The sequence below is a fragment of the Rhizopus delemar genome, genomic scaffold (genome assembly GCF_000149305.1).
Source record: "Rhizopus delemar RA 99-880 supercont3.4 genomic scaffold, whole genome shotgun sequence".
Lineage (NCBI taxonomy): Eukaryota > Fungi > Mucoromycota > Mucoromycetes > Mucorales > Rhizopodaceae > Rhizopus > Rhizopus delemar.
The window spans coordinates 2,931,591-2,956,223 of record NW_027137830.1 but is presented as its reverse complement, the minus strand read 5'-3'; the positions used below and the strand labels follow the sequence as shown (position 1 = coordinate 2,956,223).

General features: G+C 34.1%; 6 protein-coding genes across 6 annotated transcripts; 1 reads left to right on the top strand and 5 right to left on the bottom strand.

Moving 5' to 3' along the window:
- Positions 1-4,166: 4,166 nt before the first annotated feature.
- RO3G_06595 (uncharacterized protein) lies at positions 4,167-4,727 on the top strand (the record flags this gene model as incomplete). The annotated part of the gene is made up of 3 exons (XM_067661185.1): positions 4,167-4,276; positions 4,431-4,607; positions 4,721-4,727. 3 exons carry the CDS (start codon positions 4,167-4,169, stop codon positions 4,725-4,727), a joined length of 294 nt encoding a protein of 97 aa, XP_067517286.1.
- A 750-nt stretch (positions 4,728-5,477) lies between these two features.
- On the bottom strand, positions 5,478-7,165 carry RO3G_06594 (uncharacterized protein; the record flags this gene model as incomplete). The annotated part of the gene is made up of 4 exons (XM_067661184.1): positions 5,478-5,575; positions 5,628-5,762; positions 5,889-5,936; positions 5,998-7,165. 4 exons carry the CDS (start codon positions 7,163-7,165, stop codon positions 5,478-5,480), a joined length of 1,449 nt encoding a protein of 482 aa, XP_067517285.1.
- Positions 7,166-9,173: 2,008 nt separating this feature from the next.
- RO3G_06593 (uncharacterized protein) lies at positions 9,174-9,353 on the bottom strand (the record flags this gene model as incomplete). The annotated part of the gene is made up of 1 exon (XM_067661183.1): positions 9,174-9,353. The coding sequence occupies one exon, from the start codon at positions 9,351-9,353 to the stop codon at positions 9,174-9,176; it is 180 nt and encodes a 59-aa protein (XP_067517284.1).
- A 1,079-nt stretch (positions 9,354-10,432) lies between these two features.
- RO3G_06592 (Pak2 protein) lies at positions 10,433-12,782 on the bottom strand (the record flags this gene model as incomplete). Its single annotated transcript, XM_067661182.1, has 8 exons — positions 10,433-10,854; positions 10,914-11,293; positions 11,347-11,680; positions 11,737-11,773; positions 11,825-11,995; positions 12,048-12,241; positions 12,304-12,612; positions 12,668-12,782. The coding sequence occupies 8 exons, from the start codon at positions 12,780-12,782 to the stop codon at positions 10,433-10,435; spliced, it is 1,962 nt and encodes a 653-aa protein (XP_067517283.1).
- A 3,283-nt stretch (positions 12,783-16,065) lies between these two features.
- Positions 16,066-16,698, bottom strand: RO3G_06591 (uncharacterized protein; the record flags this gene model as incomplete). The annotated part of the gene is made up of 4 exons (XM_067661181.1): positions 16,066-16,272; positions 16,340-16,421; positions 16,465-16,496; positions 16,627-16,698. 4 exons carry the CDS (start codon positions 16,696-16,698, stop codon positions 16,066-16,068), a joined length of 393 nt encoding a protein of 130 aa, XP_067517282.1.
- Positions 16,699-17,178: 480 nt separating this feature from the next.
- RO3G_06590 (uncharacterized protein) lies at positions 17,179-22,128 on the bottom strand (the record flags this gene model as incomplete). Its single annotated transcript, XM_067661180.1, has 10 exons — positions 17,179-17,386; positions 17,436-17,586; positions 17,645-18,269; positions 18,322-18,500; positions 18,564-19,589; positions 19,641-20,123; positions 20,180-20,741; positions 20,797-21,099; positions 21,148-21,458; positions 21,513-22,128. 10 exons carry the CDS (start codon positions 22,126-22,128, stop codon positions 17,179-17,181), a joined length of 4,464 nt encoding a protein of 1,487 aa, XP_067517281.1.
- Between the last annotated feature and the right edge of the window lie 2,505 nt (positions 22,129-24,633).

Here is a 24,633-nt window from a genome sequence, read left to right as displayed (position 1 = left end):
AAAGGGAAAAATTGATGTACTATTATAAATCGAATCTGTCTTTTTGAATAGAGTATAGCTGCAGCATAATATTGCTGGCTTTTTTGTGTGTTGAATGCCATAAATCACAAAACGTCAATTAGCGAGCCATGTCCGTCAAGAAGTACTAAAGTAAACTGTCTATATATCTTATTGTTCAACACAAGGAACATGTTTGAGAGATCATAAGGTATATCAGTCGTTATCTTGAGGAAAGAAGGGATGAGAACTAAAATAATTAAATAACGCAAAGAATATCAATCATTTGGAGATGCAATATACAAACAAATATTGTAAATTTTCGACTGGTGCTGAGTAAGATTAGAAATGGGAAGAGGACATGTTTGTTGACATCATTTTACGTTAAACATTATATCTATATATCTCTTTTAACACAATTGCTGTTGGTCTTATTTCGACCTTGGATATGGCTATAGACTTTCTAATCGCACGGTTGCTTGCAAACAATTATATGATAAAAAAAAGAAAAAAATATATAGTTTTTCTATCTTTCTAGATCGCGTTTGATGAATAGGCTATGAATTCCTCCAAATGATATTGCAGTAGAATAAATTCAAAAACTTTTCTGAAATATTTGATAAATAAAAAAACAATTCTCAAACGATTAAGTAAACGAACAAAATATGCCCTAAAAAATATTTAATAGCCTAACCATACGCCCAAGTGTGTACTTACGAGTGAAGTATTTATATAGAAAAACATGATACATTGATTCAAAAGGGATTTAACCCAAGGTATATGATAAAAATATCTCCTTGAGTTTAAAGGCTACGAAGTGTACTGAATTTAATTGCGCGAAAGAACTAAAGAAGGCTGGGAGAAGCCGTGTGATAAAAGTACTTTGATCCCAGAATCGCTTCAACTATTTTGAAACTAAAGATGATGAAAGGAAGAATTTTTCCTCTCTAAGCTACTAAAGAAATCCAAAAGCATTGCAGTAAAAGCCTTTTTTTTTTTTTTTTTTTTTTTTTTTTTTTGGAAAATAACTACAACACTCCAACAGCAAAAAATTAAAGAAATTTGTAAACATAGTAGAAGATTCAGAGCTGTATATATATACACTCAATTTTCCATACTGAAGAATGCAACTTTTCTATGATGTTATGTGTAAACTTTTCTCCCAAATAGATGCACCCCATCAACCATCAATGCCCGTTGCTAATTGTCAGCCGGGGTTATCAAAGTCAGCACTTTGGAATTTAAGCAACTTTGAATCATCAACAATTGACAAACAAACAGCCGATTTAACTGTATAGTCGCCTCAGTTGAAAATCATTAAGATATCACCCATTTGGGATGAACACTTAATGTCGAATTTCTTACTATTAAGGATCCAGATAATACACTCACAACATTTAACTACAGTTATATCAACAAATTTACTTAATGCCGCTATTTCAAGGTGTAAGTGGCTCTAGCTCTGAAAAAATTAGTCGAGCCGAATAACTAGATATGTATGATGAATCCCAGGATGTTCATATATCATTATTGATCCACCTTATTTCTTGAAAACTTTTATCGTTTCAATTCCAAAGTATAATCTATTAATATTATTCTCTTTTCTTTGATCTGATTGTTGCTTCCTGCGGTTTCTAAAAGAAATGATACGAATAACCTTGAAGCTCCTTTGTACAAAAGTGTTTGAATAGCTTCTCATTTGTGTAATAACTTTGGAAGTCAAAAGTGAGATGAAAGTACACAACAATTAAATATTGAAACAATTACCGATGTTATGTTTTCATAATCAGTTCTGAGGAGAATGATATAAAATTGAAATTCATAGAATTTCTAGATTTTGCTTTCAACACTAAGAAAGTACAAAGCATGAATGTAAAATTCAGGTGAAAACCCTCAGAGCGTTTTCTAATACGTTTAGACAGCTGGATGATTAAATTCATGAGGAAAGTGGCAGCAGCCATATCCGCAATTGGAGAAGCTAATTTACACAATCGTCTTTTGCAGTGGGAATTAACAATGAATATTGGTGCTTATCAATACAGCTGTTAAGCAGCATGTCATAGCTTAATCGGCTTGGAAAAAATTTCATTAGTGGACTTACCAAGTGGAATCTTGGAATGGTCTCTTAATAACATACAAGAAGGGTAATTGTAACAGATTTCATTATTTATGCCGATGAGTCAGAAGCTGGCTGGTAAATCGGTTCAAAAGACACAGAAATTAAGAGATACTGGGCTGCAACAAAAAGGAGCATTTAATCAGCATGGGTGAGCTGAAGGCTATCTTTTTTGATGCTCAGCTCCATGGAAACAATGCAGTTTTTGCATTATTCACGTACATTCGTGCAACATAAGAGCGGCAGAATATGCTACCAAGACTAGTGGACAGCGTCAATAATTCTCTAGGAATTAGCTTTAACTGGACAGTACAATTCAATCCAACAATTTAATACAAGCTTATGAAAAGCATCAAGTGCGCAAAAGTCGATAGGCGCAGTTGACAGACGAAGTTATTCATTTCGACAAACCTTCTATTGTTTCTCACGACCTCGACATGATTTGATGAAGGTATCAACTCCAAGCGTGGATTCTATGTGCCTCAACAAAAAGATCGTCTGTTTTATTGGAAGTAGCAACAACATGGCAGCCTCAATCTGATATAGAGGTCTTGCAATATGGAGGCATTCTTTTTATATCCATGACCAAGGCTGTAAATTAATTGAACTCACTCTTCAGTACGTTAACAGAGGCTTTAGAAAAAAATCTTGAATTGGTATACAATGGACAACAAAGAGATTTTTCCAGTCATTAAAATTTGATATTGTGATAAAAGAGTAAGATGTTTGGAAGAAATATCTGCAAATCGTATTCTATTCTTGACAAGCCCTGAATCACAATTCATTTTGTATCCTCAATAATTACGGCAAATTGAATAAAAGAGAATCTTGCAAAAGCAGATGTCCATACCACACACTAAGTCGTATTGAAACAAATTATTATTTTACTCAGTAAAAATACAAGGTATTTGAAGCCTTAAAAAGCATTGCAATTGAGAAATACTACTACAAGTCAAATAGCCAACTCAATCTTAGTATGGTCCTTACAAACATGATTTTTTTCGAGCAATACAAAAATGAAGGCATTTTTTGTATCAGATTAGAGCCAAATATGGTTTGTGCGATGAGCAATGCGCAGTAAGAGTATTGTTAAAACAAAAACATAGTATGCTGAGACAGCCTGTCCTTGATAAAAACTCCGATTCCTCTTCTGAATCCTTCCTTTGTCAACAAGCCCGAAAAAACGTATCTATTTAGAAATATATAAAGGACAATACGATGAATTCTTTTATTTTGTAATTATCTGAAACCAATAGCATGAATAAGAAGCCTATAAGCGTATCTTCTGTCTTCATTTCATTAGCACTAGTAGTTTTGATACACTTTGAAAGTAAATATGAATAGCAAAATGCTAAAAAAAAGGAACTCAAAGTAATAAAGAGCTTTGTGTACATAATTGTTTATTCTAATCCTTCGTTTGATTAAAAAACACATCAAAGTATTTTAGCACCAATGCATATTAATTAACCAACGTAAGTAACTTAGCTTCTAACAATTTATTGACCAAATGATCTATCACCAACTGATAGTTGAAGGTTAAAGACTAGGATGATCAATTCAAGCAAGCGAAAACAATTATATGATAATAAAGTAGATGAGAAGTGTCTGGTACGACTCACAAGACTATCTATATGAATAGAACTCCTGTGTATTTCCAAGTTGTAATTTCACTTACAATAGCCTTAGGACATGGGAGACTTATTTTATGATACAAGAGTAAATTTTTGTATCATAACACGTATCAGAACCATTTTCATAGCATGGGAAAAACGTAAATATATAGGGTGTATACAATAGAGACCGGAAGAAATAATGAGGTGTTATTATAAAACCGGTATAAATAAAGCTGTAAGAGTAGGGTATATCGTTTTTTGATTGACACACTAATTTTTATGTCCAAAATAAAAATTTTGAAGTGCATCACCCAAGTCAAACTTTATAATAATTTATAACACTCAAAAAACGTAATGACTTTTGGATTGTTGAGATATGAAATTGATGTAAAAATTTTTTAGTGTAAGAAAATATATTTTTCTCATTATATAAAACCATTATGGTCTCAAACGCTCAAGTCACTTTCGTCAAAATTCCTACTGCTTTACTTGAAGCTGATGAGCACATAAATATCCAAGCATTTGAAATTGATCTGAATGCTGATATTCCGTAGAGCAGTATCTTGATCGAGATGCGATGAATATTTATCGATTCCTACATGCGCGAACATATACATGACGACAATAAAAATCTTCTATGTCCCCTTTCTCGCTTAGTAAACCTATAAATGTCGTGCTATAGGTAAAGTGACCAAGGTAAATAGTGGTAAATTCAAAGTAGGCGAACTCGTTAATGGCATTCTTCCATTTGAACAATACACCATTAAGCTTGAGCAATGTATCTCTTACTTGGAAGCCAGGAACGAAGATAAAACTTCTGGGCTTTCTCTTAATAACTATGCTAATAAACTTGGAATGCTTAATTTGACTGCTGTTATTGGGTAAGCTGTATGCTTCTACCTCAGCACATGGTTTTTTCTCATCTCACAAAAATTGGTGAGTTTAATGAAATTTGGAAAACCCAAAAAGGATGAATCACTCTATTCCTCTGCAGCATTTGATACTATTGGACAATTGGTTGGTTAAACCGGCAAAGCTCTGGGTTTGTACGTTGTTGGTTCTGCTGGATCTGAAAAAAAAAGCGATGTACTTCAAAGAAATTAGCTTTGATGCTGCCTTTAATTACAAGGCTAATGATCCTGCAGTAGTCTTACCTAATTTATGTCCTAATGGCTTTGCTATTTATTTTGATAATGTCTGCTGCAAGGCGCTTGAAAGTGTCTCTAAAAATACAAACCCATTTTCCAGAAGTGTTTGTTGCGACATGATGTCCAAAGGCAATTGTGAAAAGCCAGAACCTGTTCATACTCTCTTTCGAATAATAGCCAAAGATTTTGAAGCCTGTGGATTTATTGTAAGTAGAAGTCCTAAAATGAAAGAAAATTTCGGAAAACAACAGGATGGTTTCAAAACGATCAAATTAAGTATCATGAAAGTATCGCTGAAAGTATCCAAATGTTACCACAAACATTGGTTGGTCGATACAAAGATATAAACTTTGGTAAGCAAATTGACAAGATGGTGGATTTGTAGATCCATAAATATAGTTTATAAATATTCAATAAACATATAGAAATTATAAAATATAGACTGTATATATTGTCCTCTCTATTTCAATAATATATACATTAGATATTTAATGTCAATTTTAATAAGGATTAATTTATGTGCAGAAAAAGAAGATTACAGACTTTAAAAGGAGAAAGGGATACAGGTATAAATATATAAATATGTGCATATTAGCTTGTTAACTATAATAAGATAACATCGGAAGGTTTAACAAATACACCACGATTCGAAGTAGTAGTAAAATATCTTTTGCCATTTATAGAACCATCGTTCGTACCAACTAAATACATGCTGTATTAGATTCTCTCAGTGAATAAATGATTTTTTTTTACCTGTTCTGTCTAATTGAATACCTAATCTGTACTCGGTTTGTTTCTTATTGTCCTCTTTCATGCCTATTTTACCCGCAAATGCAATTGTGCCTGTGGTCATAACTGGTCTATTCAACAATTGAACTCTTTGTCCAACTTTGAAATGTTGATTAAAAAAGAAGCATGAAAAACGTGCACGTATCAATTTAATATTCCAATCAAGTAAATGTTGACGTGATTTTTTCTTGCTTTCAGGTATATTTGTAATATTGCTTTGCTTACGCTTTAAGTCTTCTTGGTCAGTTAACGCACTAGGTGCCACTGAAAGGTCTATACAAATAAGAAAGGCTCTTGTTAGTCTAGATTGTTGAAGAATGTATGTCTATTTTACCGTGAGCAAGCAAGTCAATTATGTTTTTATCAATTAAATTTAACTTTTTTACTGCTACTATATTTGTACTAATATATTGAAGAATTCGATTTTTTGCAGATTGAAGCATTGCTTTCACTAATGGGGTATGTTGTACTGTATCTCTGCACATCAGGTGTTTCATGATTCCTTTATAAAGAGAACATGCATTTGTTTCATTCATTTGATGGTCAATCACGATAGATATGACATAGTTTAAGAAATCAAAAGAATAGGTAACACCATCTACACAAGAGAGTAATTTTGGATACTTTGTACAATAGAAAATGAAGTCATCTGCCAACAGACTTGACCCAGCCTCTACTACTTTCTTTAGTGTCATTTCAAGAAGATCAGTTTGAAACTCTTGACGATTCTTGTTAATTTGCTTTTCTGCAAGAAAACAACCATATAAGGATTCGATGGCATTGTGCTTGTTCACATGGCCAAGTAAGCCATTTTCCAAATAATCATGTAAGGATGAATCTATTTCTGGATTTTGAGTAAGCAAGATCACCATCGAACGACTTGACCAAAATGTGGGGAGTGATCTTTCTGGATCTTGAATGAGCAATTTTAAAATAGCCCGAGTCATTTTGCTTAACCTAGGATCATCCTGCTGATTAGGACCAGTGAAGGACAAGAGAAGGGGGACGATCATGGTACAATTCTCACAATAACAATTGAAACCGTGTGTCAAATGAATTGTGATATGTTGCTCAATTGTAGTACACAAGCTTTCCATTCCGAGATAATCTGCCGCAAGATAGAGAGATTGTAATAATTCTAGGTTATTGATATCTTCGTCATCTTCAATAGACAACGAATTAGTATACATGTAATAAAGTACAGCATCTAATACAGAAGCACTAAATATGCCGTGTGGTAAAAAGACAATAGAGGCTTCTGCTTCTTGAAATTGACTATTAAAGATGGATTTGAAATAATTTGATTTTGCTTTTAATATGTCTTTATGACAAGACCATCTAATCTTTTCATTAAAGGTACTGGCTGCTGGTGATTCTTCTGAAGTAGTCGGACTTGAACTATTACTTACTGAATATAAATCACTATTATCGGGCTCTGGAGTAAGAGCTAATATTACATTGGGTGGTGTCGTGTTTATAGAACCGGCTGAAAAATTTCGCATTTTTTTTTTCTTCAAAAAAAAAAAAGTAAAAAGTGGTGATAACAAAAGAGAGGAAAAAAAAAAAGTGATTATAAAAACAGGTTATTTTTTATATTGTGCATTTGCGCAGTTTAAATACAAAAGAAACAGTAGAGCTTTTCTCTCCTCATTTTCTTCGTGTCACATCAACTTGAGGACATATAAGATTTGATTTCTTTTGTGAGCTTTTTGTTTATCTTTTTTAAATGATGTTGATGTTAATCATATAACAAGTTGAATAACTTTGAAAGAAGAAAAAGTGTTTATCTAAAAAGCAAAAAGGATTTATTTAATATGGCGTGAGATTTATTGGACGGTCACATTAACGTATTCATTGGTTATTTTATGCAGCACTTTATTTTCTTTGATTGGTATTCTATTTTGTAGTTTTATTTAAACTCATTTATCCTATTTTGAAAATAAATCTATACATGCGATCGTCAAACTTGATTTTACTATTTTTGCTTTTTATTCATAAAATCTACCTTTATTCTTTGACTGCATTCCATTTCTTTTTGGTTTATATTTGAAATAGATTCAGTTAAAAAAGATTAATTTGGGATGATTTATATGAATTGTTAGTTTTGTTTAACATTGTTTTTATCCAATCAGACACGTTGAATTACATTTTATCACCATGGTGATGATCTTTGATTGGGCATCATTTTATATTTGTTTATTTCTCAAGGTTTTATATCCTTATTGTAAAAAGAAAAGCATCTACTTTTATAATAAAAAGGGGATCATTAATTATACATGTTTTATTAATTTTTTCTTCCTCTCATAAATAAAAACCAAGCCACACCAGCGACTGCAACTACAGCACCAAGTGCAACAATGGCACCAACAACATCATTGTCGTTTGTGTGGCTATCATTTGATTTCTTTTGCTTCTTGACTCTTTTCTTTCTTGTCTTTTTATCAGTCAGTTTTGTTTCTTGTCTTTCTTGTCCTTTCACAGCGTCCCAATCTACAACCTTGACTCCTTCAGGGACCACCAATGTACCTGCCGTATCCAATTTGATAGCTCTACCAAACCATTTGCCAGCTAACCAAAGATCTTGACCGACACCCATCCCATTCGCGTACAAGATACCAATGTTGAAACATGCTTGTGCATGACCAAGTAAGGAGGCTTCCTTCCAGTAACGAATAGCCAAATCTGGATCTGGTTCAACTACTGTGTTAGAGTGAACAGATTGCCCTTCTGGGTGAGAACCATAAAGGTAAATCAAGCCCGTCTGGAAGGCCGAGCTACAGAAATATCTTTCATCACGCGTATGAGGCGCATGGTTACGCAATTTGGACTTTGGTATATGGTCTTGTTCTAATATTGAAAAGTCCACATCAATTCTAGGTGCTGTAATTGTCATACAGCGGTTGTAATAATAGAGTGCACTCTGATAATTCTTTTCAATCTCTGCCTCTGGTAATCCACTTCCATAAGTCGTTCCAATAATATAACAAGCTAAAGGATCTGGTCCACTACTGATGTTTGTCCCAAAGTCTCTTTCTAAACAGTCTGCAGCCTTCTTGTACCATTTGAATGCCTTTTTGCTATCTTTCTCTGGTACAGTTTTAGCAGTGGTTGTCGTCTTATCTGTCTGTATGCAGAAAGAATCAGTAACCTTCTCTTTATCATTATTTTTCTTTACCTCGTATAAAGCTGCAACTTTTAACATGGAAGCTGTATGTCCTCTCTCAGCGGCAGAAAGATAATATTCAAGTGCTCTCTACATACATCACAGTCAGTCAATCATCTTTCTCTCCCTTCCTGCTCTTTTTCTTACCACCAAGTCACCCATTCGAACCTCAAACCATTGAGCCAATAAATAAGATGATGTGATGTCAAGTGTATTTGATTTATTATGTGCACCCGAAACAGGTACAACCCACTCCATTGTATCATCTTCCTTTTCTAAATGAATCGTCAACACTCTATATTTTGTCTTTTGCATATGAGGTGGAGTTGACACCGAAGGAGGTGTGTTTAATAAAGTAGGTGAAGCTGGTTGAGATATATCCTCCGTTTCAGACATGGTTGGTGAAGACGAACCCAAGGTACCTGTTTGTGCAAGCAAATCTGACATTTCTGATAATCCAGTACCAGCTGCCTCAGGTAATATAACTGAAGAATTAGGTGAGTGGTTAGGTGAAGACATGAAGGCATAAGAAGAAGCTATCGATAAACTGGGTGAAGCAGTCAAAGAAGAGAAAAGCGACATTGAGTTTTTCTCCAGTTGCCATAATGATTCAAAATGGTTTATGGGTTGAAACAATTTAGCCTATATTCAACCTTTTAGTTTATAACATATATGTGCAGTAATATTTTTTTTTCTTACTTGAAAGACAGGCTCTTGGCCCTTCAAACCAGCTTTAAGATATTGTCTTTCGATTGTGATGTCTAAATCTTTGGCTTTTGAAGAATCTGGAACCAAAAACGTAATGGTTACTTGGTCATTGCTTTGGCTCCAAATATAAGTGTTGGTTTGAAGCTGTTCGTCATTTTCCGTCATTCTTGCTTTTTCTTTTGTACAAATGACTTTAGTCAAAATTTGTATGTTCCAAAGACCTTTTTTAGCGGAAAATAAAAGTGACTTGTATGCACCTCCCCTGGCTTAAGACTTGTTACAAGATAGATTCAGAAGAATTAATTTGTGCATGAATCTCAAATAAACATAACAGAGTAATAACAATCTGTCTCTCTTATGCCTATGATAAGACTTGTGCTTTACGCTTTCTAATATAATAATTGTATTCTACCGTAATATTTTTTAAAATGCACATTAGCGTCCCTTTTTTTATTTTACTATTACACCAATAGAGTCGTATGCTCATTTTTGTCTTATTGTATATACAAAGCACGGTGAATTCTTTGTTAAGTATCTTTTCATAAATCATATGCTTTCATTGGGTTCACTGTTTGAGCTAATAAACACCTCTCTCAAAATGATCAATAGTTTTATATAAAAGTCAATCCATAAGTCAAAAATAGGATTTATACGTAACAGAATATTTTTTTTTGTGTATGAGGATATACTTAACAGAATAAGAAAATCTTGCAATTGGACAATTGTCTGATAAATTTGATGTATTTGACGCGTTTGAAGAATATACGTATAAAGTTAAAAAAGTGAATTAATGCTATCATTTATTTACTAGCAACTGTGTTTTTTATTTTTTCGTTGAAGGGGCAAGTATATATAAATATATTATAAAATGTGTGTTTGTGTTTGTATAAATGCACGTTTAATCGTCTCTTCTTGCTGCATCACGAGCTGCTCTGATAAGCGGGGCAAGTGAAGGAAGAGGATCGGCTAACTTTAAGAAAGGATGCTGTAACATCTCTGATGCTGAAGGTCTACGATCTACCTCGACTTCTAAACATTTAGCTAAAAAGTCTCTAAAGACAGGTGAAAGAGCTTCAGGATTTTGAAGTTTAGGTGTACCGTTGTTTGCAATCAAGTAAAGAGCACGAAGAGGGTTTTCGTTTAAATAGGGCGGTTCACCTTCGACCATTTCAATAGCCATGATACCGAGTGACCAAATATCGACTTTGGGTCCATATTCCTTTCTAGTGACGACCTCTGGAGCCATCCAATAGGGAGTTCCTACCATGGTTGTACGTTTTGATTGCATTTCATTCAATTGAGCACAAAAGCCAAAGTCAGCTACAAAAAGTTTAATTAATCATTCAGCTCTAGAGATCACATTCAATATATTCACTTACTTAATTTGATATCACCGTATAAACTCAACAAGATATTATCACTCTTTATATCACGATGAATGACGCCTTTTGAGTGTAAGTGTTGAAGCCCTTCCAAAACTTCAAAACACACAGCGGCAATTTGTCCTTCCATCATCATATTATTGGTAACAACGTCTGTAAGTGAACCGCCTTCCATGTACTCCATAACCACCCATAAATCACCTCGCCATAAATAAGAATCAATAAAGTTGACTATATTCTTATGTCTTGATTCTTTCATGACCAAAATTTCGTTGATGATAAGTTCCTTCTTAGGTTGTTGCTCGAGATTCATTTGTTTGATAGCTACAGGGTAATCACTTCCTTCGGTATAAGCAATATAAACACCACCAGAAGCGCTAAATACTATTAGTCAATATTTTGTGGTATGCACGCGTTGTAGAGTTTTTACCCTTGACCAATCTTTTTCATGCTCTTATAAATTAATGTAGGATCAGCTTCAACACAAATCGTCCTTAATTTCGCAATCACTTCTGTATCCTTCATTGTATGTTTCTTTTCCTTTACGCGTTGTTTGACAGTACCAGGAGAACCTGTTAATGGTGATTGTGCTGGTTTGTTTTCTTCTCTTCTTTCACGTTGCTTGGCACTTAATTTTCTTTTAATGTCATAGTCTCTTGCAGCATGGGAACTGTGAGCGGTGTTGGTAGGTTTTGACATTAACCTTTCTTGTTGTTTAAGTTGCTGTAATTGAAGCTGTCTTTGATACAATTGTTGCTGATATACTATAAAGAGAAAAAAGTCAATGAGCGTTGTACAAAAGCAAACATGTTTTCTTTACACTGCTCGTCTTTTAATCTCTCACTTGAACTTGGTTTCTATATACAAATTTGTTAATATCCTGAATTCTGGCTTGTGTTATTAGTTACTTTATACTCAGGTAATATAGGAATAATTTGTTCATTAACATGATCGTTATAGTCTAATTCTTGCATCATATCCGAACGATCATTAGCTGCATGTGCTCTTTCCATTTTGTGATATACAGATTCACTATGTTCTATATTTTCTTTATAAAATCCTATAGCATCCAGCACCGCCTACGATCCATTATTGTTACAACAAAATACTGTTTTCTGATAGCAAGCTTACCTGTGGATTTTGATATTGTTCACGTTTAGAGATACCACTATATTGTAATAATGTTTGCCATTCTTGAGGTAGACCAGTGAATTCACCTGTACTAGCATCAAAACCAACATGTGTAACATGTTTTGCGTTATAGGGGCCCGATATTTCCATTTCCTTTTCTTGTTCACCCGGTTGCTTGTCTTTATTTAGCAAGTCTAAATGATCAAAATATTAGGTGTCCCTCTCTTTTCACTTTTGTAAAATATACAAACTTTACCATTAAAGCTACCAACAAATTTATCAAATACACCTTTAAAAGTGCTTCTATCTCTTGGCTTTCCAAGTGCTCCACTTGGTAGATCTTTAAAGGGAAATTGAGAAGAATCTTCACTTTTTGAATTATACTTCATTTGGAGGCTTTGATGTGTAGGAAGTGGTGGTGAAGGTGATCTTTTTCGATGGCCTTTACTGTTTACTGAATTAGATCGATCACGTTTTGAAGACAGTGTTCTTGATAGAAATGAACTTGATTTGTTGTTAAGTGGACTTGTAGGTTCACCGTTTTCTATTCTATTACTACTACGACCTATTACTTTTTGTTAATAAAATTTAATGGTTTTTATACATGTGCTATCACTAACTCAGTTCTTTCTCGGAGAATATATCTGGAGCACTTTCTGATGAACGCATATGAAGTCTTTGTAGATGACTTGAGAGTGATCTGTGAAGTCCAGTTGAACTGCTTGGTGAGGACATTTTTTGTGTATGTGATTTTTTTTTCAATAAGAAAAAAGCGTTAAATGTATTGTGCTATTGTTATCACTGTTTCTAATTGGAGTAGCTATTTTTTCTTTTTCTTTTTCTTTTTTTTTTTTGAAATATAAAAGTATAAAATATAGTTTAACAGTGAAAGAAAAGGCGGAAACTAAGAAAAAAAAGACCTCGTTTATTTTATTACTACATTTGGTTGTTTGTGAGACATTTCCTCCAATTTTCTATCTCAGTTAAGTTTAATTCAAAAATATGCTTAAATAAGGTAAGGTGGCCTGAAACAAAGAATCAAACAACAGTTTTTTGTTCAAGGCTCCATATATATATATTGTTTATTTTCTAATATAAAATAACTTTTTGCATTAAATTCAATTAGATGATAATTGAGTCACTTTTAAATAAAAACGTTCAATTTATAGGTCTTGGTTTATATAACAGTAATTAAAAATTCACGCTCTTGTCAGAAATTATTCGTCAAACTTTTGAAAAAATTGGCTGAATTAAAAAAGTACGATCACTTATTTTCCTGAGGCAATCAACCAAAAAATACAAGTCCCTTTAGATAAATTCAGCATGTAAGTTAGCCATTTAGTAATATCCTTTCGTTATTACTTCTTTTTACTTTGTTCAGCTATTTTCTTATGAATATTTTTATATATAAAGCCGGTCTTGAAAATTTTGTGAGAGTGTGAAGAAGTTGTGATTACCGAAATGGAGGTCAACGATGAAACCTATCCACTAGAAAACGTTACGAATTATGATCAATACATCAACCTAAAGCCTTCTGAGAAACAGGCTATATAAAAAAAATGAGCATGCTAGTGAATTACTACCTTGTTCAACAGGAAAAAGAAGACGTACTTACAGAAAATACTCGAAAGAGAACAAAAGGTATTGCTTAACTTGCAAAGAGAAGCGAATTTGAACAGTAAGCATCGATGCAATTTTTTCTCTCTACAGACTGTCTAATAAGCTATTATATTTTCGAAAGTTCCTGTCATTTACTTGGATTGGAAGAAGTCCAGAACTACAAATGAAAGGAATTAACGGTTATTCCAGATAACCTATGAGATTATTTCAACTGTATCGTTTTTCAAGAAGTAAATCAATCAATTTTTTTAATGAAAAGTTTTTTTTTATACTGATGCACAACTTAGGAAGTTGAGAGAATGCACGAGACCATCACAGGAGTCTACTATAACCCTAAAAGAGTCTGGATTATATTGGTTGGGAAAATCGATAATAGAAGACCTGGACTTAATAATGCCCAAATTTTTTGATAAAAGAAATCACAATGAAAGCAATCCCCAAAGCCGCTTTTGGAAGCTGATTGCTACTGCTCTTGACTTTTCAATGATAAAAGCAAGATAGTAATTTTTTATGGCAAACTTTAACAAATCAAATAACGAAAACAAAATTCTTTGTGTTTAGAGATGTTGGTTATGAGTCTTCTTCGATACAAGCTAATAAAAAACGAAGAATCTTCTCTGCTATGATTATTGATAGAAACAAAAAAAACAGGCAAAAAGACCAAACATGCCTTTTTAAATTTGATTCATACGAAATTGGGATCTTGGAGGCTGCAAAAAGTAATGAAAAAAATGTAAATACATCTATGAAGCTCAGTTGAAGGTTCCAAATTGCTAAAAAAAATCTGGCTACTATGATTCTCCGAGGCAATCCAAATGCAAGCCGCTCTTTCAGGTTTCCATTGCTGATTACTGATGGTTGGTTGAGAATTCTGTAAGAAAAAATAATTAATTTTTCTATTATAAAAGGGGCTTGACGCCAAACTCATCATCATAGATATACCAGCTATTTACTTATCTCATATCATCAAAATATATATATATATGTGCTCTTGTGAACGCCTGTTATTCTTGGTCGAAATATGTTCGTGTCTAGAACTAGTATGGATGACCAAAGAAATGGTGGAAGAAACGGTGCAACTGTTGATTCCCTCAGCTTCACCAGTCGAAGTGAAGCTCCAAGAAAGAAGAAAATTTCTTTATCTGATAGCTTTTTTCCAGCTATCAACATACCTTGATCCTTTTTTTATTTTTTTATAAAGTTTACAGTGACACAGAAGGATGAAAGGAATTATTATAAAGTTAGTAATGCGATACTTTAACTTCTTAAAACTTTAATACATATGTATAAGCGAATAAAATAGGCAACAGAATGAAATAAGCCTCCTTTTAATCCTTAATTCTAGATAATGAAGAGACCCATAAGTCAAATATAAACTTGTTATTAATTATCATCTAATCAATGAAGTATATTGCATTACGACAGTATTGTGAAATGAATCATATTTGCAGTATTTTTTTTTCGTACCTAGAATAATCTATTTGTTTTTATTAATTAGCTTTACAAATTGTAGAGGGATGCGCTGAAATAAAGCATAATTGGGAGAAGAAAAGAAATCGTTAAAGACATTACGCGTAATTTATTCAGCTTGGAAAATTTCGGATTTTCCACCATTTTTTAAGTATTTTTAACATAAAAAAAACAAATAACTACAAACATTACTACAGTATTAAATTAGACAGATGTGTGAGAAAAGTAACTCTAAACAAGACATCAATACCCCTTCTTAATTAGTGAGTATTAATAATTATCTAGCAAGCAACTTGGCGCATGACAAGTAGAAGATTGTTTGTATATATAGATTCTCTGCAGAAAAGCTTCATAGTAAGATCAGTCAAAAAAGCTCACAGATACTATTTACGATCATGGTCTTTTTATGTATCATCAGACTTCACATTTCAAATAATAACTGTTGCTACATCAAACACATTTGTAAAAATAAAACTATAATTTTATTGTTCGTGTTTAACTAAAGAAATATTGAATTGCGCTCTTCTCTTCTCAAGCCTTCTTGCAGCTTCTTCAAATGATATGCTCTCGTCCTCGGTGTTTTTCTTTTACTGAAGAAACTAGAATCTTTTCTCTCCTTCCTCCAAGCTGTGCCGTACTTTTCTTCCAAAGATTGAATGGGTGGGTTTCCTCTTAAACCTTCACTATACTCACTTCAGACATCAGTAATCGAGGCAATTGCTCTATTTATCTTGTATAATACCTCCGTTTCCTCAGATTCGACCGGTTGTGATTATCCAGTAGGAGTCGACTCAGTCAAAATTGCAGGAAACGATGCTCCAGAATTTGCCGAAGAATTAAAATGAGAGTTCCCTAGCGCAAAGAAATCACCGAAATTTTGGTTTATTCTTTTGAATTCTGCTGCGTTCGCTGCTTTCATGGAGAGTAATTATAAATTAATAACAATAAAACCAGCTTGAAGAATTGAAACTGGTTCAGGCATAGCAAACTGAGCTTGTCGATTTGATAAGAGTGCTTCTTTTTCTTCAAGTGATCCAAGCACTTCTACTTCAAATTTTTTATATAATTCAGTTTGAAATATTTCGCAACTCCAAAGATAGTACTGAGGACACTTTTTCTTCAAAAGCACAGAATCCTGTATTTGCAAAAGAAAATAAAGATTTAAATATTTCAAATAGATATGTTCATAGTTATATTTTTACCTGTAGCAAAACAATATACAAATGCGCAAGCAATTTGAGAAAATTAGGACCAGCTATGTCTTCCTGGATATCATTTCCAGTACTCCATTAAAACGAAGCTAAGTTTTTTATTGGATACAATATACCCATCCTCAAAACATTGTTCTCTGCACCAGATCTACATTTAAAATAGATTAGTCTCCTTAGTACTTAAAATATTAGCTTTTAATTTATATTTTGAATAAGCAATAATTGATATTTGCTTTCCATTCTTCTTGTTTGACAGAATAAGCTTTGATTGTATTTACATGGCGATAAACCACGTCCTGGGTTATGATCATTTGGTTGTCATGATGCATAGAAGTACTTGTTTCTACCATTTTCTGATCGCTTTCATTGCTTGAAGACGAAGAACAGTTGTTAGTTTGAATATTCATACTAATACAATTTCGTTTTAGTAAAAGTATAGTTAGCAACTTTATTCATTTTCTCTGAAATGGAGACTTTTAGTATTTAATGCCTTAAGATAATTGTTTTTGATTTATAACTTATAGCATGTTGAAGCTTAGTTTTCCATGCTTTTTATACTTTCTTTTTCGTTACTTAATTAAAAAGCCAAAAAAATCATCGTTTACGAAAAAAAAAAAAAAAAAAAAAAAAAAAAAAAAAAAAAAAAAAAAAAAAAAAAACTTCCAGAATCTTAAGTATTTTAGAATTAGTAGATGGACAAGATAATAATACAATTTAAATGATAGATATCTGATATCCATGCTTATAGCATATATTGCACCATAACATACTAAAATACATTTTGTTGTTTTTTTTATTGCGATTTGAATAAAATATTATGAACAGTTAATTTAATTGACTACTTCTGCTTTAATATGAATTTCACCGGTGCCAGATGGTTCAAGAGGAATCCAGCCATCAAATGGTTTACCTTCGTTAACATATTCTGATACATTAAATGATGCCTCACCGATATCACTGTCTGTTAAAGTATTATGATCTCTTACTGTTATTTCTAGTACAGATGTTCCAAACACTTTAGTTGTAAACACTTCATTCCTATAGACAATAAATTATTTCTTTTCCTATCTTTTTTATTCTTTCTTACCATTCAGGTTGACAGTTCTTTTTAATGTATTTAGTTTTATGTAGTGTATGCTTACCAAGACGAACTCGGCAATATGGATCACTTGTCTTGTCACGGTTCATACCTTTTAATCCTCTAGCGCCCACCAATGTTACTCTAACATCGACGTTTCCTAATATTTTTTATAATAAGTCACTTGTCCTCTCTATAGTATTTTGATCAATTTTTACTTTCTTCAAATAACGATCTACGTCCAGAGGTAGATTCAGATGAAGTTATAGATCCAATCATACTTTGATGTACTATTGGCTGAGAGGGTTCAGTTCCAACTTTGTCAGCAAGAGTTTGAGGAGAGGTTGCAACGGGAGAAGTTGCAATAGTAGAGGCTGGAATGGGAGATGTCACACTTGCTTCAGAGGCCTTTTTGCTATGTCCACTACCCCCAAGTTTACCAAAGCCTCTACCAAGAGCACCGAAGCCTCCATTGATAGCACCACCTACAATCTTTGTACCGCCACCAACAACGCCACCAACAATCTTTCCACCACCAGTCAAAACTTTGCCACCGGCACCAACACCCATACCAACGACGTCTCCAGCAAATCCAGTACCAGAAGATAAAATACGCGTAGTAGAGCTAATAAGAGAAGTGCCCTCACGTTTACGAGAAAGTAATTGGGGTTCCCATTTGAGTCGAAGTGCAATCTTACCACCTGTCAAAGGAACTTCAACATTTTGAGCTGAAAATGATTCTAGTTGATCTATAGGGATAAATCCTTCTGCAAGCAATTCATCAGAACCAAATTGATCCCAGTCAAAGATACGAACCAAGAATTTGGCTTGTGTACGACGCAGCTATATTATTTTTTCTATTAACTTGCTGTTTCGCTTTTGTACTTTAACTTACAATTGGGACAGTAAAGATTTCATTTTTAAACGTTGGGTTTAATTGTTTCTTGTATGTTTCTGTCTTGTAAACCTTTTCACCATTAACACTGAATACAGCAAAAGGATCACTTGTGCCTGATTTGTCAGCAGCCTTTAATCCAGAAGCAGAAATAACAGTAACTGTTAAATTGCCTTGATCTAAGAAGAAAAAACACGAGCGTTATCCTTTTGTATACTCAAACATGGTCAAGATGTACTTACTCTCCAAACTCTCAGTTTTGTCTAATTTGAATTGGATAACCGGAACAAATTTGAAGCTCAATCGAATCTTTCCTTCACCAGCACAATCCAATAATCTATAGTCGTTTACAACATCTTCTTCAGTTTGGTTGTTTTGAATTTGTTTAATAATATCACGGACAGTGCTTGTCCAGAATCCAATGCGTTCCCCATTCTTATCATCAGGCTTACGCACACGCACAATCAAACGAGAAAATTCCATTTCCTTTACAAATGCGTCTCCTGATTCGTTAAAGTATATTCTTTCACCTTTTTGTGCACTTGTACGGAATTGAGCATCATGAGAGTCCAACATGATTTCTGCTACTGCTTTTGACTTGTTGGGTAACGTAACTTGGTGAATGGTAACCGTAAGAACACCAGATTCATAAGACAACAGATCAATCTTCTTATCTTCAGTGTATTTGATCACTTCCCCATGAAGATCCTTTTCTGGAAGCTCAGCGACTACTGCTGTAGCTGCTGCTGCTGCATTTTCAGTACCCTTAAAATCGCCTTCTTTTTCTTCCTCCCTCTTTTCCTCTTTCTTTTCTTCTTCCGTTGATTGTTTAGCTAACGCCATAGTTGGGAAGAACGAAGCTTCGTAACTCAATTGTCCTCTACCAGTTTTTCTTTCATGGCTTATTAAATCGACTGTTCTCTTGACGGGTGGGAGGGCCTCATATACAGTTTCTTCATCTTGGCTCTTCTTTTCGGCCACAATGTCTTTCACAAAGAGCTCACACATACCAAGGAACTTGTCTTTCTGAACATCATTCCAGTCCATAGCCTCAAGCACAAGGTCTTCACGTAAGGAGTGAATAGGTATGTAAAGAGCAGTATCCCACACAGGATTTAGTTCGTCTAATATAGGTTCGGTTTGCGCACGAGGCTGTAACCCAGACATGATGCGTATATAAGGATCAGATTTACCGCCGGTTAATCCCTCTACGTTCTTGAGACCATTGGCATTGTTGATTTTGACACGAACGACACCAATAGAAGGTTCTATGTAAAATGGGTTAAGAAATTATACAAAAAATAGCTATTCACATTTACGGTAACTGCCATGATTTAAAACAGAAGAGAATCCGGTGAGAGGAACAGGTTTCCAGTTCATATCAAGATGAATCTTTCCTGTGCCGCCTTGCAAATTCCACCAATCATTCTTTTCATTAATCAACTGATTTTCCATATCAATTAAGTTGGAGGACCATCTACCTAATACAGAGTCATCACCAAAGTCTACACTGTTCTTGATGATAACCTCTATATTCATATTGGCCTTATCAACTACAAAGAATTCAACATATTTATTCCATCGTGGATTAGCACTACGTTTAAAAGTGCGAGTGCGAAGCTTTTCTTGTCCGTTTACTTTAACAATAGCGTAGGCATTGATATCACTTGAGTTTGATCCAATGACAGGAAGAGATCCAACCACTGGAAGTCCACCCACAACAGGCAAGCCTCCTTTTTTTTGCTTGCCACCACCTCCAATTTCTTTACAGTCATGAATATAGAATCGAACAATTCCACTATCTAGTATTGAATTGTTAATATACCATATACATGCATTTATCAGAAGCTTGATTTACTTGTTTCTACAGCAGGAATAATCGTGCCATCCTCTTTCTTTTCAGGTTTAGAAACAGGGAAATAGGAAACATCCGCTTTGATTTCACCCACAGTTTTACCACCACGAAGTATAACTAGACTTAACCCTTCAATACCATTTTGGTTCTCTTGAACCTCTTTCAGATCCAAAGTAGCTGCACCCACTTCAGTATCGTTTCTTCCTGTATTACGATCCATCACTTGGAAGCAAAGGATATCATTCAAATTATTCAATAACAAAAAGTGAGTTTCATTCCACTTGGGGTTTGTACTATTTTCAATGGCGGAGGTACGTGCTAATTCAGGATTATGAGTGTTGCCTATATGGAAGGTACAGTAAGGATCCAAAGATCCAAAGAGATCTGTAGGTTTTAATCCGCTAGCAGAATAAATAGTCAGAGCTAGGACACCATTAGCAGACTCTAAATCAGCACCGCCTGCCATCATGGCAGCGACATCAAGTGTAAAGACATTGGGTGCATACATCATGGGGCCAAGGTTAGAATGGACTTGATCTTGAATGAATGTTTGTAATCCAGGGATCTAAAAAAAAGGTAAATAAATGATAAACGCTAAATATATGTATTTGTCTTATTACGTTGTTAATATCAAAACCAAACGTCTCACCACCAACAGGCTTAAGAACATAATCAAATTGAGGCTTTTCTAAAAATGACACTTCGGCTGTTTTGACATGAGGCATCTCGTTAAACAATTTTAACTTGATTCTCATATGCCCACTGAAAGCAAGGTCTTCAAGTAATACAGGCATACCAGCACCAAGCATACCTTTACCAACACGAATAGTAAGAACAATTTTGGGGTTCACCTTTGATTGCATTTCACGTTCTGTCATGTCAAGTGTATCATTAGGGACAAAAGAAAATCTCCAGTCCATACACTAAAAATCATTTGAGTATTTAAATATTTCCTACAATAATAATTTTACAATAGTATCAGGAGCAGATCCTGTCAACACTTTCACACCGTCTACACGAGGTGCTTTAGTACCCAATGTAAAGCTACTCATACGAATGGAGTCTAAGAAGGAAGGTGTGTTTTCGCTCAAGACGGTATCTACTTGACCAATGATTTGTGCAGACAAGGCAGGCTCAAAAATAAGCCAAAAGCGATCCAAGAAATGATTCATCCAATTAACAGTTTCCACATCTGTCTCCATACGATTCAAACTAACCTGTCTTTGAATATCATCTCTTGCATTACGCCGAGTACGTTTGATTGAAGTTCTGTAATAAGTCGCTATTCAATTTTGATTTAGTGAATACTTTGTGAGATAGCTTGTTACACAAATACCAAAAAAGGCACCAACAATAAAACAAGACATCAGTCCGAATCTTAATTTGATCAGAAGCCAAGTGAAAAAGATACAAACAAACACAACAGCACAGTTGTGATACCATTCACCATAATACTTTTCATTGATAAACTGTGCAATGAGGTCATCCATATCATCACCATTGGAGGTACGAGCACCGCGGTAAAGTTCTTGAATATCCTCAGTCGTATGCGTCTTCAAGAGTTCTGACATGGCTTTTTCGTCTCCAGGGTTCGGAAGGCGTGAAAATCCTGTCCAGCCGACGTGATACCAGTCTGGAAGCTTGTCTTTTATAGGCTCACTTACATAGGCACCCGGTGCTTGTTGTTGAACTTTGGATAAGGCGTCTGCTATATCCTCTGTGTTTGAAGAGCCAACATCGGTGGTTAATGAAGGTTTATTCACAGTAAGAAGAGCAGGAGCATTAGCCATCGCTTGACTCTTTTTTTCTTCAGCAGGCATATCAGGATCAAATACGTGCACTTGAGCACCTTGTTCATTTTTCAGAGTTTCATTAATTGTTTGATGTAACTGGTTTGATTCATCTTTTATAACTCGTTCAGGAACAGCACTTTCAGAATTAGAGTTATTCATTCTAAAAGTACAAAAAAGTGAACAAATCCGAAAGAAAGTGACAAAAAAGTTTGTGTTCAAATTTTATAATACTTTTTTTTTTTTACAAGTCAGCATGGTTGGTTTCAAAAATGGCATTATTTCTAGTTTAAAATAGTCCTTAGTATTATTAAAAGTTGTACCTCTAATTCTGCTCTAAACAGTCAATTGATCGATTTTTGAAATACTCTATAGATTATAGATTGTTAATTGTATTTACTGCTTATTCTTATTAATACAAATGTTGATGTGATAGATTATTATTTATAAGAGATAAATAAGAAAATATGCTATTTTAATATGCTATTGTTATCATTTAAACTTGTCTTATGCTCATTATATGTAAGATGTACAGTAAACATCCATATTATTGAATGACTAGCCTATTACTATTGCGTGTCAAATGTCATATCATGAAGATCATTAACCTCAAACAATAGATTTATAACTCCTATTAAACTTTTTGTACTTGCATGCTTGTGTTTGCTTTTCTATTTAATAAACAAATCCTGATCCCCTTTCCCTTTTTCTTTACTTTGAAAAATATATACTATTGATTATCTATACATGAAATATCCAAAGTTCTTAATTGCAAACAATATAGTTACAAGTAGTCTTTGAGGAGTTACAAATTGTAACTAACTTAATATAGCTTACTAAAGTCACACAGAGACCCTTTCTATAAGACTTTTTAATCACTTTCTAGATTTCGTTTTCTTTCTTCCAACATGCTTAAAAAAACCTATGTTGTCATACAAAAACTACAGAAGATAAGCCTATGAAGAAGAGAAGAACATAATTAAAGGTGTGTCCAGTATGAATTCATTATCAACTAATGCGACACTAAATGAAACTTACTATAATAGAGAAACAAACCTGTGTACCACTTAGTGGACTGTGCGAAAGGCTGTTACCAGATAACAGTCAATAAAAGTGACTTGTTGTGTTTTATTCAGTCCCCAAGCTGTAAACAAATAGATGATACAAAATATAAGCGCGTATTATCAAAATAAATTGTTAGGTGCATAGATTAATCGTTTCATTCTCTACTTTAAAAAAAAGCATTTTTAGTCGTATTATAGTCATACAAGCTATGGCTGACAGCGGATGAGTACAAAATGTATTTGAGTACGGAAATTAGAAAATAAAAAGTTGAGAGGATTTGCCCATATTATTAAGAGATGTTGAATATGACTGCCTGTAGATACGATTAAACAAATTTTGTTTACAAGAAGTTAAAAAGGTGAAAGAGATACTTAGTATCTATAATACCTTAAATTGCCCGCGCCAGATCAATACAGTAAAAGGGAAATTAAAAAGTCATTTGGGCATAAAGAAAAAAATGAAGAAGGGAAGAAGTGATGGACAATACTTGAAGTACTCAAAGCTAATTTTGGCGTAAACACTTTAAAAGCTGAATACATGGTTCTAGAGAATAGATGGGATCTCCTCAGGGAGTCAAGTAATCGAGTTTATGTAGTAATATACAAATAACGGCCATCGAACTCTCCAAGCGATAGCTTTCTGGGAAGAAAGAAGAGGCTTCTTAGACAACTAATTCAACAGGAAAAACAAAGGACCAAAGACTGAGAGAAGCATTTGTGGTTGATGATGCATGTGTAAGCAACAAGTAGATTGCCGTTTCGTGAAAAGATGATTTAGGTGGTAAGGAACATGGCTTTGGCTGTCCGTCGGGTGCCCAGCCTAATCTCCACAGTAGACATCGACCACGTTCCAGCCGAGTCATGGAAAGCCAAAGGATGAGACCAACACCAATTTCAGGGCGGCATTGGGATAGAATCTTAGCAGATTGGTCGTTAAATCGTTTTAGGAGATTGTCTCCAAAAAAGCATAGTGCACTGATTTGTGTTTGTTTGTAGGTAATAAGTCAAGTTGAGGAATACACTGTGAACAGAGGGGGGTTTTAGCAATCTTACATCATTGAGACTTACTTCGTACTGTTTGTACGTGGGGAGACTTTTGGCAAGTATAGTGTCCCCAGGCAATACAATTAACCGAAGTAGAAATTAAGCTTGTAAAATGTGTATACGCTCTTGTATCGACGGAAGTTTTGTGAGATGCAGTACTACTTTGGTCGAGGATATGGAGCTGGTTCCAAGAACCTTTCGAAGACAAGGATTTTAAGTGTTCTCCAGCTGGCTAAGCTTAAGGAATATAATGTAAAGACGGTTCATCAATACTATGATAAGTAGATCTTGTTCATCCCCGTCAATGATTCGGCTTGACTGCTTTTATAATGAAGGTACTTACATTTTAGCACTTGTAAGAGATGATTTGGCTGCATATTATACTTTTAAGAACAATGCAAATGTTTTGGTGACTGTAATACAAAAATTTTAATCACATGTATAATAGAGTTGTTTATAAACAATTCAAATTTAGAGCTTCTTTTCTCTCTTCTCTAAAAAATGATGATGTTTCCTCTTTTTGAGTCAAAGGATCCACAAGCTAGAATTGCTATGGAGC